The sequence below is a fragment of the Scardinius erythrophthalmus genome, assembly GCF_964197995.2.
Source record: "Scardinius erythrophthalmus genome assembly, chromosome: 20".
In the NCBI taxonomy this organism is placed as follows: Eukaryota; Metazoa; Chordata; class Actinopteri; order Cypriniformes; family Leuciscidae; genus Scardinius; species Scardinius erythrophthalmus.
In genome coordinates, this window is record NC_138240.1 from 10,332,611 (window position 1) to 10,345,840 (window position 13,230).

The window sequence follows — 13,230 nt, forward strand, 5'->3', positions numbered from 1 at the left end:
AATAAAAGTTGTATACTCCATATTAAATTTTATGGTGTGTTTTTTGGCCTGCTTATCTTTCACCATTAATCTTAATAGTTTACGTTCACTCTCTGTCTTAGGTTATCTGGAGCTTTGCTGTCTCCAGGGATCAGTCTGCTGAAGGCCGCTACATCTCCTCCACCAACACTAGAGAAGCAACAAAACTCCTCTACCAACCAGCAACACCTCCACACTCATCATAAACCCTATTCCACCTTCCACAACCTGCCTACAAGTGAGGGTACGAGACCGTACGTGTCATTTTCAGAGATTGTTTGATCGGATTTTACTGGTTGGATCTTGTTCAAGTATTCACACTGTTAATCACATTAAAAGTCCAGCGCTTTATTGAACCTTTAAACAACAACAAAAAATTGCTTATGTGGGGTTTTTTTTAGTATCATATTTCATACATCAAGCTTTTATGGCTCATATAATATGATATAGAGAATATAGAGCTACTATATTTGGAAAAACACCTCAATCAGAGGCTCAAACTGAGAAAAATGTTTGCAATTTGGTGCAGTTTTTAATATGGCCAAATGTAAATCAATGAGATTAATAGCGGTATAATGCATTTTATTTTTATTTTATTTTATAAATAGCAGGCAACTTACATAAAATGCATATAATGACAGTTGTCATTAGAGTATTAGTAGACTGTCTGCTTAATATCTGCTAACTCTTTATTGTGACAGACATTCTACTAACTATAAGTAACTTTTCATATGCATTCCAACTTATTCTACTAGACCCGAACCCTAACACCTAACCCTAATCTAACAGTCTACTAATACTCTAATGTCTGTTGTATAGGACTAGATGTTGATATCCCTCAATAAATACTTGGGGCACCGATGGAACTCCGTGGGATGGTCAAATGAGTGAGGGCACCCTTTGGGTTATCAAGTGGGCGCCCTCCTTCTTCGGTGTTTCGCTGATAGACCCACGACACCTCCAGAAAGTTCAGCAGTGAACCCCAGCGTCCCAGGTTCACTCCCTAGGTGCCATCTACTCACTTGAAGGCCCAGGCCTTCAGTGTTGCTGGACTTGGGCATAGAGGTCACGTGGGGTCTTCGGCATACCACTGGCTAAGGTTTGCGGGGAAGGCAGGACATCGTAGGCAGCCCTGATGGTAAAGCTTGCCCTGAATGCCTCCATCTCCCACAACTCATTCCAGGGGATCGTCCTCTTCTCCACTCCTTTCCATGCCATCCACTGTCCTTGCTTTGCCTGCGCCACAGCTTGGGCGCACCTTCCTGCTTCCTCCTCCCGACGTACCTCCTGGAACACCAGCTTACGTCTCTGAGATGTAGAGGCCTTGCTCCACGCTGGTGTACTGGCCCCAAGGCCAAGACCACTCCTCCCCTCCTGCACTCGGCCCACGATGTCCTTGTGTCTGAGTGCTGCCTTTGCCTGCTCAGTAGCAGCCAATGGGGTCCACTTCCTCCCGGTGGCCAGTATGGGGGAAGCTTGGGCTACGAATGGATCACACGAATCCAGCAGCATCATCTCCAGTCTGACTTTGGCGCGCTTGTACTCCTCTGCCAGACTGGAAATGGGCAGGTGTAACATCCCTTTGCCGTAGAGCCCAATTCTGCTGAGGCACCTGGGAAGGCCAAGCCACTTCCTTATATATGAGCTGACCATTATCTCCAGCTTCTCAACCTTTGAGAGCGGGACTTCATAGAGGGTTAACGGCCACAGGAGACGTGGAAGTAGTCCATACTGCATGCACCAGAGCTTCAGCTTGCCAGGAAGCATAGTTTTGTCGATGTTCTCCAGGCCGCTGGCTACCTCCCTCCTGAGCTGCTCTACTTGCTCTTTGTCTTTGAGGGAGGCATCATACCAACGACCTAGGCTCTTCACTGGCTTCTCGGAAACCGTTGGAATGGGTTCCTCGCCAATGTGAAATCGGTGGTCTGACAGCTTCCCCTTGATAATGGAGATGCTTCTAGTCTTGCTCGGCTTGATCTTCATGCGAGCCCGCTCAATGTTTTCCTGGAGCTTTCTTAGTAGCCGCACGGTGCAAACCTTAGTCGTGGTGAGAGTTGTGAGGTCATCCATGTAGGCTCTGAGCGGTGGCAGCCTCAGCCCTGGTCTTATACACTGTCCGCCAACTGTCTATCGAGAGGCCCGGATGATGACCTCCATGGCCAGGGTGAAGGCCAGCGGGGAGATGGTGCAGCCGGCCATGATTCCCACTTCCAGGTGTTGCCATGCTGTTGTGTACTCTGCTGTTGTCAAGCAGAGTTGGACGTCCTCGAAGTAGGCCTTGACAAGGGTTGTGAGAGCTGCTGGGACCCTGAAGTAGTCAAAGGCTGTCCACAAGAGGTTGTGAGGGACTGAGCCAAAGGTGTTTGCGAGATCCAGGAACACCACATGAAGATCAGTTCCCTCCTTTTTGGCGACCTGGATCTGATGCCAGATGACACTAGCGTGTTCTACACAACCGGAGAAGCCTGAGATGCCTGCTTTCTGAATTGACGTGTCAATTGAGGAACAGATTGTTCCTTTTCAGGTATCCTGCCAACCTGTGAGCGACCACACTGAAGAAGATAACACCTAACCCTAATCTAACAGTCTGCTAATACTCTAATGAGAGTTAGTGAACCATCAAAATAAAGTGTAACCGAAGAGTGTGTGCAATCATTTGATCACGTGTGTACAATGTTTTGATCATGTTGATAATTTCGGTAGGCCTTAAATATTTAACCTGATGTGCCAATTAAAAAAAATCTATAATAAACACTGAAGCATTCTATTTAATTTTTATTATTATTATTATTATTATTATTCATTAAAACATGAATTGCTTTCATGGTGACTCTAAGCATGTACCACTCACAGCACCCATCCCCATGCCTTTACTCCTGATCTATTGGAATATACCTGTTTAAAATATCAGCTCATGAGAACTGGCATAGTCTCTGCAGTGCTCTGTGTATTAGCCAGAACATGTGGGCTGAAAGAGACGCCTGGAACCACAAGAGGAAGCTTTTTGCTCTAAAACCACCCAGTCCAAAACAGCTAAGCTGTCTGTCAAAAGGAGTGTCAAAACTGCTAAAGGAGAAACGCTCAACTTCCCTGTCAGGACACAGATGTACATGTGTGTACCACCTCAAATCCAAGACCCCCATCCTAACGAGACTACTTCTTGAACACTTCTGGAAGCAAACTTGGAGAAAGAGGGAAAAGTCCAAAAATAGAAATACAAACAGGAATATTTTTATGCTACATTGTTAAAGAGCTATTTTAAGTTTTGAATCTAAAGCCACTATTGAATGACATTTCATTCTAATGCTTATATATTGTGTTTTCTATAAATGTTTGTTTACAGATTACCGTGGTAACTTCCAGAGCTGTTTCCATTTTGGTGACAGCTACCGAATGGACCAGTCCATCAGCGGCGGTCATCAACCTGCAGAGTCTCACAGCTTCAACACAAACCCACACAACGGCTTCCACATGAGCTGTTCCACCAACACCTCTTCCACAGGTACGCAAATACATTTTGGTGAAATTTTTTGGGCAAGAGAGGTCAATTGTCAACAGTGTAGTCATGTATAAAGCTTTCTGTTGGTCAACACTGCAAATTTGTGTAACCAACTTGAACCTATTATGAAATCTGCGTGGGTATTTCGTTCACCCTCACATGAAATTCCTGATTGCGCCTATTGTAATGACAGGATTTCGCCTGTGAAAACTGACTGCACCTTTACCTCCACAAATCCTGTTATTATTAAGCAATATGACAATAAAATGAAGCATGACTGAAATTGTGAGCCGTCATTATTTGAGCAAATCAGATAAATTTCAGGACCAGTAATAGGCAATATGGCTAGAAACAGGTCATCTGATCTGGGTTGCGTTTCTCAAAACTCGTTAGTGGCAATGGTTCCACGATCTACCTAAGCTTACGATACTTTTCGGAAATGCAGCCCTGGCTAGTTGTTCTTTCCATGTTACTCAACTATTTGTCTCATTTCAATACCCTAAAAAGTATTCTTGATGTTAAATGAGAGTATTTAAAATGTGCAAATTTGGGCAGTACCCTACCTTATCTACACTCTTAAAAATAAAGGTGATTTATTGGCATTGATGGTTCCATGAAGAACTTTTAACATCCATGGAACCATTGCATTCCACAAAACATTCTTTATAGTGGAAAAAACGTTCTTTAGATTTTTAAAATGTTCTTCACACTTAGAAAAAAATGGTTCAACAACTGTTCACTGAGAGGTTCTTTGGGCGACACAAAATTGTTCATCTATGGCATCACTGCGAAAAAAAATAAAGTGTGCTCTTTAGGGGTAGATTTAGTGATTATCTAATGGGACAATTTGTGCACATTTTCTGAGAGTGTTTAATGAAAGTATAACACATTTTTCCATATGTTCTCTTTTTCTTAATGCAAAGGTTTCAGCTTGGTGCCCGACATCATAGGGTCAGGTTGCCAGTTCTCGCCGGGCACAGAGGAAAGTGTTTTCTTTCAGGTGGGCGGCTTCGATCGCGGCTTGAGCCAAATGTCTTCAGTGTACACCGAGACGTAGAATTAGGTCATCCTGTCGGCCATCAACACAAATGTCTTTCAGACCAAACAGTCTTTTTATTCTTTTCTTCCATCAACGCAGTTTCAACCTGTCAGAGATTTCGTTTTTCTCAGAATTCAGCTCTTTTTTTTTTATCCTGTAAAATGCATTATTGAATCACCTCATTGGACTGAAATATTATCTGCTTCCTTGACGACCCGAAAAGCTGCTATTCCCCTGCAATGAAGGTTAAATAATGAGGGCTCTGTGTTGTGGAGTGTGTTTATTTGTGGGATGTTATGAAATTGTGCTTTTTTTCCCAGTGTTTTGAAAGATATGTTCAAAGTCTCATGAGATACTCCCCTGTCGTCATCACCGCATCACTAATCTTAATAAATCCAGCTGGTCAGCTCTGATCCAATTGTGACTTTGGAACGGTTTGATAGAAACTTCAGAGCCACCACAGCTCATCAGTGATGAGTTCCACATTTCGCTGTCAGAGCTCTTTTTCTGATTTGTTGGCTGTTGTGTTGGAAACAATTATTTAGTGTTGCTGTGTTTTGTCAGTGAATGTTTGCAAATGTTTGTATTGCTTTGTCATTTGGTTGTCATCATCCCAGAAAAAAAGAGTTCTTTATTTTGTGATGGTTGATGGCTTTTAATATCCACCACACTTTCAACATATGTAAAAAATGTACAGTTTGTTTAATATTAATTATGTCAATCTCTCAATCTCTGAAAATAAATGACTCTTGAATATTGCAGTCTAATGCTCATCATTGTATGTTTTAGGTATGGTAATTATGTCAAGAGCTTGACTAATCAAACATGGCGTTACTCACATTGAATATCATTAAACTCTGTTAAAATACTATAAAATATACTGGGCACTCAAATGGCAAGACATTTTGCAAATGATGTGCATATGTTCCCTAAACTTTATTAGAAACTAGTCTCAAACATATGATGGACTGAGCCGAAAAAAAAAAAAAACTTTTAAGACTTGCAGACTATTGTTAGGGGAAGTCTGCCCCCTTTTGGAGAGGATGAGGATCATTCATCATTCACAAATCTTATAATGCACATTTAAGTTGCAAATATTTACTAAATATAAAAAATAAACGAGACCATAGAGAAAACAGCAACCTAAAAGACTAAGATGGTACATTTTATTGTTTCATGTAATCAGGGCTCTACACTTAGAAGCTCTTGTGTCCTTAAAGGTATAAAAGCTTAAATTCAGTCTGTCCATCAAAAAAAAGCGATCGTGTCTTTTCAGAAAATTCATATGGATTAGTTTTACGATCTCTTTATTAACCTTTTGAAGCGTCGAAGTGTCAGTTGCGTAGCTGTCTGGATATAAAGTTCTCAGATTTCATCAAAAAGATCTTTATTTGTGTTCTTAAAGGGATAGTTCACCCAAAAATGAAAATTATGTCAGTACTCACCCTCATGTTGTTCCAACCCCGTAAGACCTTCGTTCATCTTCGGAACACAAATTAAGATATTTTTGATTAAATCTGAGCACTGTCTAACTCCTCCATAGGCTTCTAAGGGACTGAAACTTGCTGGCCCAGAAAAGTTATTAAAGAGATCGTTAATATAGTCCAAGTGACTCCAGTGGCTCAATCTTAAGTTTATAAAGTGACGAGAATATTTTTTGTGCGCTAAAACAAACAAAAATAACGACTTTATTCCACTTTTCATTTCCTTCTCTCTGGGCGTTGAGTCTTTTCGCGTAGTGTTTAAGCGTAGCGCGTCTGTTGCACGTCACCACGTAGGCTCACTATTGGCCGACGCTGGTCATGTGTGTGATACGTGGTGACGTGCAACAGACGCGCTACGCTAAAACACTACGCGAAAAGACTCGACGCCCAGAGAGAAGGAAATGAAAAGTGGAATAGTCATTATTTTTGTTTGTTTTAGCGCACAAAAAGTATTCTCGTCGCTTTATAAACTTAAGATTAAGCCACTGTGGTCACTTGGACTATATTAACGATCTCTTTAATAACTTTTCTGGGCCGGCAAGTTTCAGTCCCTCAGAAGCCTAAGGAGGAGTTAGACAGCGCTCAGATTTAATCAAAAATATCTTAATTTGTGTTCCGAAGATGAACGAAGGTCTTACGGGGTTGGAACAACATGAGGGTGAGTAATTACTGACAGAAGTTTCATTTTTGGGTGAACTATCCCTTTAAGATGAACGAAGGTCTTGCGGGGTTGGAACGACATCAGGGCGAGTAATTAATGACAGAATTTTCAGTTTTGGGTGAACTAACCCTTTAAGACTGTAACATTACTGTTTTATACACTCAGACATTGGAAAATAATTAATCATAATTTCCACATTTTTATAATCCAAAACCATTACAAAAACATTTTTTTTTATCACTTCAAGATTTATTTAATATTTAAACTGGCTCTCAAAGTGACAGTTGAAATAAATATTGAAAATAAATGAACAAAGAAAAACAATAAATAGTAAATAGTAACATGGATGTGCAGTTAGTGCAAGTGACTGTACATGGGTGGACGAAAGTTCAATAAATTCTATTTTGAGCAAAATGCAATATTTCAAGACAAAATGACCAAAAAACAGCCAATTTTGTTAGCCCATAAGTAATAATTCACACTGGTTACCTGAATAATTTTGCACATTCATAGTCACTTTCACCCTTAAATGCTCATACTGTAGAGTTCTGCTTGTATTGCTTGAGTCTATTTGTCTTTCTTTGGTCTTCTGGAGGAAGAACTCCAGCTCTTTCTCTTCCAAGATGATTCCAGTCTGCTTTGCCACACTGGCCAGGCCTGAACGCAATACTGGCTGAGGAAGCAGAACATTAAAAAGCGATTCTTATACAGAAGCACTGTGACTCTTACTAATTAAACAAAGATTTGTCTTTGACTGAGACCATTATGACTGGTTTTGTACAACTTGAAAAATAAACAGATGTCAAATAAACATGAGGGAAACATAAAATGCAGTTTCTTGGTCTTGTTTCTTGTTCTAATGGGAAATGTGTCAAATGGTCATAAAAATGAGAACATCCTGTGACTTTACTAAATCAGTTGGTGAGGTTTAAGATTTATACTGTTATGGTTATTTGCTTTGGACTATGGATTGAATGGACTGGTGTGAATGAATGCTGTTGGAAAAAACAACTGTTTGCCAATGATTAAAGTGGAGATGATCATAATTGTCTCAAAGGATCCATGATGGGAAAAGTGTGGAAAACTCACAGAAGCCTGCAGGAACTGACCTTCCTTTTATGCAGTTAAAAGCTTCAAGATGGTTTATCTGGGAAAGATTCTGATGTCGTTCATGGTGGGGATTGTTGGACCAATGTCCCGGTCATTCATTGTATATCTGACTTGAATATTAGTGCTAAACTCGAAAACAATATGTATTCTTGCTTAAGATGCCATATTAATATTAGCCTGAACTCAAAAAGGACTACAGAGGTGACTGTCAACTAGTATGTGCGTTCTTCACCTGCGTGTAAGGGAATAACTGTCTATATCAGCAGGCATCAATAGTCCATATTAATCACCATAAATCACCAAAGCAATCACAAGCTCTTTGAAAAGTTTGCATAGCATCCGTGTAAATATTATACTGGAGCTCGTGATTTTCGAAAAGCTCTTGTCATTTTTGTGTGCAATATGCATTGCAGATGTCCATGAACAATCTGAGGCTGAATATCTAATAATAGAAATTCTCATCTATTTATAAAGTGAGCTATATGAAATGAACGCCAACCAGCTTTGCACTTTTCTTGCGGCCCAGAGGAATGGCATATAACACTGCCTGTACAGTGTGATGTCCACCAGAACAATGCAGTTCTTCACCAGGGTTTTGGTTCTCACAAGCTCATTGTTGGAGGCATTGTACACAACGTCAATAATCCTGGTTTTGCGAGTACAATCTGTGCGTTAGAGTGACACAATTAGGTGGCAAAAAAAAAAAAAGAGTAGGATTTTACCAATGTCATGTTTAGATTTGGCCACAGAGAATAAATAATTCATATGGCATGATGAATGCCATGTGCAAAAACTGAAAAATGTCTATGCAACCCAAGAGACAGACATTTAAGAACAGGTCAATTCAACAGTTTTCCCTGCTCAAGCAAATTGTTTTGTTTACCAGTAATGCGTTACATCAGAGACTTGACGCAAAATTTATGAGAAACTTTCCAGGCACCACTTCCATGATCTCAGTCTAAAGGCATCTCATGGTTTTAATACTTCTAAATGCAGACACACACACTCAGTGTCCTGACAACGAATGAAAAAAATTAGTTAGCAAGACATTTGGAAGCTACCAAAATGCTCCAATTTGTCAGTTTATAACATAAAAACTTTGGCCCTAAGTCACTCTTTCACTAGACCATATGATTGAAAATTTTAAATGGATGTCTCCATGTTTTAAAAAGTCAATAATAAAGTAATTCAATTAGAGACAGTCAGTTTGTAGTTCTAAGAGCTAAAATCTGAATTTACTATTGGTAACCAGATGAATTAATAAATAGGCCTAAAGTAAAAAAATATAAATACAAAAAAATCACAATTTAAATATCGCAATGTCAGGGGACCGATCTAAAGTTTCCAAATAATGATTACTGTTATTTACTTTTATTCTTTATATAAATGAAATATGCACGTCAAATAAAGAATAGCATATTTGTGTTTGCGAGAGGGCGACCCAGTTCATACTTTATTCCTTTTCCCTCCGGTTTTACGGAGCTTGTGCCAGTGATGCCTGGATATACCCGAAGAGTTATGAAAAACACAAACAAATGAATTTACAATACATACTGATTATAGATGTCAGTAGGCCTAGGCTACTTCTAATGCCTAGAATTCAATGTTTTTGCTGTAGCTAATTGCTGGAAATCAGAGAAAGTGCACAACTTCCTTACTTGAGTAAAAGTACAGATACTACTGGTCAAATATTACTCCGTTACAAGTAAAAGTTGTAAAGACCGATTTTTACTTAAAGTAAAAGTACAGAAGTACTTGTTTTTAAAAGTACTTAAGTCTCAAAAGAAAAAAGTAAATGTCAATGCATTTTTTTATTATTGTTGCATTGTTTTATGTAATACTTACAGGGCACAACGTAACACGAGGCTAGTTGTAACACTTGTTTTAAATACTTCCACACATGCTAGCATGACGAAACTTGGTGTATTTACTAGTTGTCATATCAACACTATATAGAGAAAAAAATTGCACCAAAATAAAACATTTTTTGGAAGATATCCAGACATTTATTAAACCATATAGCAAAAGTAAATTTCTTACTTAAGTTAATTTTTCATCTCTATTTTTTGTGTTTATTTAAAATTAGACAAATCTGATATTATTTTAATCTCCAATATGTTATTTAACGGTTTATATAGTTCTTTAATGCTTCGCTAACTAGCAGAAGACACTAGCAGGGTTTCAGTTGTGCAGGTGGGGCATGTTGTCACACTGCATTACAATGTGCCCTTATTAGAAATATGCTATTCTATTCTATACTTTTTTGAATTCTATTGAGAAAACATGAGAAAAAGATGAATAAAGACTGTCGATGTCAATGCTCAGAAATTACTAATTATTAATGTTTTAAATTATGTTGTATAGCTGTGTTTTCCTGTGTTCGTAGTTAAAACTCAAAAATGAGTTTATATTTAATTATTAAAAAATGACATATTTTATATGAAAAAGTTAATAATTATGTTTTATTGATAAAATTTTGTTTGTCTTGTATGTTTGTTTGATTAGATCAGATAGCATTTTAAAGGAGAACTTGGTAGCTTTTTTAACTTAATAAAACTGTCTAGAAATCATTTGGATGGTTAAACAACCTGTTCTGGTGATATTGGTGACTTTCCCCGCTCCCCCCAGCGTTCCCAGGCGGAAAACCAACCTTGCAACTTGTTCACTACCGTCCCGGCAAGATAGAAATTGGAAGTCTCGTGAGAAGCGAAAGCGAGAACGAGAACGAGCGCGAAACACAAATTGCTTTACGGCAATTCGACATAAACACACACGCATTTATGATGTATTACCAGATTACCCACCTCAGTAGACATAGCTCCACGCGATACAGTTGGCTTGCTCCGATCAAAACAAACGCACATGAGCAGCGGTAGAGAGGGGGAGGAGGCTGCCGCAAGTGAGTTTTTTACGACTGTGTTGTGAAATATACGCCCCACCACAGCTGTAGGGGGAGCTCGTGGGGAAAACATGCGACAACAAAAGGGAAAATCAGCGAAGAAGTGACTAGAGTTCGCTAGAGTTGCCGAGTTCTCCTTTAAAGGGTTAGTTCACCCAAAAATGAAAATTCTGTCAGTAATTACTCACCCTCATGTTGTTCCAACCATGTAAGTCTTTCGTTCATCTTCGGAACACAAATTAAGATATTTTTGATGAAATCTGACAGAATTTTGACTCCTCCATAGGCTTCCAGTGTGACCGAAACTCACCGGCCCAGAATAGTTATTAAAACATCGTTAAAATAGTCCAAGTAACTACAGTGGCACTACATTAAGTTTATCATGCGACGAGAATACTTTTTGTGCGCAAAAACAAACAAAAATAACGACTTTATTCCACTTTTCATTTCCTTCTCTCTGGGCCTCGTAGTGTTTTTGCGCTGCGCGTCTGTGTTGCACGTCATCACGCAACACACACATGACCGGCGTCGGCCAATAGTGAGCCTACGTGGTGACGTGTAACACAGACGCGCTACGCATTGTGCGCAAAAAGACTACGCGAACCAACTAGAGGCCCAGAGAGAAGGAAATGAAAAGTGGAATAAAGTCGTTATTTTTATTTGTTTTTGCGCACAGAAAGTATTCTCGTCGCTTGATATACTTAAGATTGAGCCACTGGAGTCACTTGGACTATATTAACGATCTCTTTAATAACTTTTCTGGGCCAGCAAGTTTCGGTCACATAGAAGCCTATGGAGGAGTGAAACATGGCTCAGATTTCATCAAAAATATCTTAATTTGTGTTCCGAAGATGAACGAAGGTCTTACGCGGTTGGAACAACATGAGGGTGAGTAATTACTGACAGAATTTTCATTTTTGGGTGAACTAACCCTTTAAGCTGTCATATGGTCATGTTACAATGCATGTTGTTACATTTCACTTCCATTCTTTCAGGGTATATCAAGAAAAAAAGTATATACTACGGTGGCCCAGTAGTGCACAACACAACGAAATGTAAAAAGCAAACATAAGTTCACAACACAACGAAATAAAGCCACAACACAACGGAAACAAGCCACAACACAACGGAAACAAGCCACAACACAACGGAAAATCCACAACACAACGAAATAAAGCCACAACACAACGGAAATAAGACACAACACAACGGAAAATCCACAACACAACGAAATAAGGCCACAACACAACGGAAATGCTCCCGACCACTAGAGGGCTCTCGGAGCCCAGTAAAGTTAGTTTTCCAAGCCATTGTTCATTAGAGAGTCAGCAGTCTATAAAAATATATCAACACCACGATTAGTTTTAACAGTATGTAGCTAACCATTGTTTATCGACATTTATTAATTCAAAATCACCTACGTGCATTATAGCTGCATATTTATAATCTAGAATGCTTTGACGCGCTACCACAGCGCATTATCCCTGAGGGAACGTCTACCAATTCCTCCAAGTTGTTAAAACGTATAATTTGTTTTAATTAAAATTACTTTTAACATTCAAAAACAGACATATTCAAAATCCAAAGCTTGATTGTATTTGATAGTAGACTGACTTAATATGACTTTTATAATGACTTAATAATGACTTTTTTTCCAATACCCTTCATGTATTTACAGTAATTAACAATTATTTTTTTTAGGAAATTTCTGTAAAAGTTTTTTTTTCTTTTATCATGTTCCTAGTGACCAGACTGACTTATTATAGGTGGAATTGTGCCAATTCCTTCCTATTTCACCAAATGGTTTTTATTTTTATTTATCAAATTATATTATAATAAATTATACGTTTTAACCACTTGGTGGAATTGCCAGACGTGCCCTGCGCTGTGGAAGCGCGTCCAAGCATTCTCGAGTATAAATCAAATACGCAGCTATAATTCATGTAGGTTATTTTGAAGTAATATTTTATGTTGATATACACTGTTAAAACTAATCGTGGTATTTATATATAAAGACTGCTGACTCTAGAACAATGGCTTGGAAAACTAACTTTACTGGGCTCCAAGAGCCCTCTAGTGGTCGGGGGAGCATTTCCGTTGTGTTGTGGCTTTATTTCGTTGTGTTGTAGATTTTCCGTTGTGTTGTAGATTTTCCGTTGTGTTGTGGCTTATTTCCGTTGTGTTGTGGCTTTATTTCGTTGTGTTGTGGATTTTCCGTTGTGTTGTGGCTTATTTCCGTTGTGTTGTGGCTTTATTTCGTTGTGTTGTGGCTTGTTTCCGTTGTGTTGTGAACTTATGTTTGCTTTTTACATTTCGTTGTGTTGTGCACTACTGGGCCACCGTAATATACTGTATTAATAAAACAAAACCACATAATCGTACTAGACATGTGTGAAATTAATGTGGGAAAAAATAAATACTCTGAACCCTAAGTAGATTTACACACACTGAGAAAGTCAAAAAGCGTTACTTTGTGCCCCGCTCTGCCCTACCTTATGCCTCAGGAATCTATGCCTGCGT

The 13,230-nt window shown here is 39.0% G+C and overlaps 1 protein-coding gene across 2 annotated transcripts in view; it reads left to right on the forward strand.

Moving 5' to 3' along the window:
• The window catches only part of glis1b (GLIS family zinc finger 1b), a 79,344-nt gene extending 74,028 nt beyond the window's left edge, over window positions 1–5,316 (forward strand). For both annotated transcript variants that reach the window (XM_081349728.1, XM_081349729.1), the window contains exons 9-11: window positions 102–262; window positions 3,362–3,520; window positions 4,441–5,316. In XM_081349728.1, coding sequence (XP_081205854.1) covers window positions 102–262; window positions 3,362–3,520; window positions 4,441–4,574 — 454 coding nt within the window. In that variant the 3' untranslated portion in view covers window positions 4,575–5,316. The remainder of the gene's footprint in view (window positions 1–101; window positions 263–3,361; window positions 3,521–4,440) is intronic.
• Window positions 5,317–13,230: the final 7,914 nt, after the last annotated feature.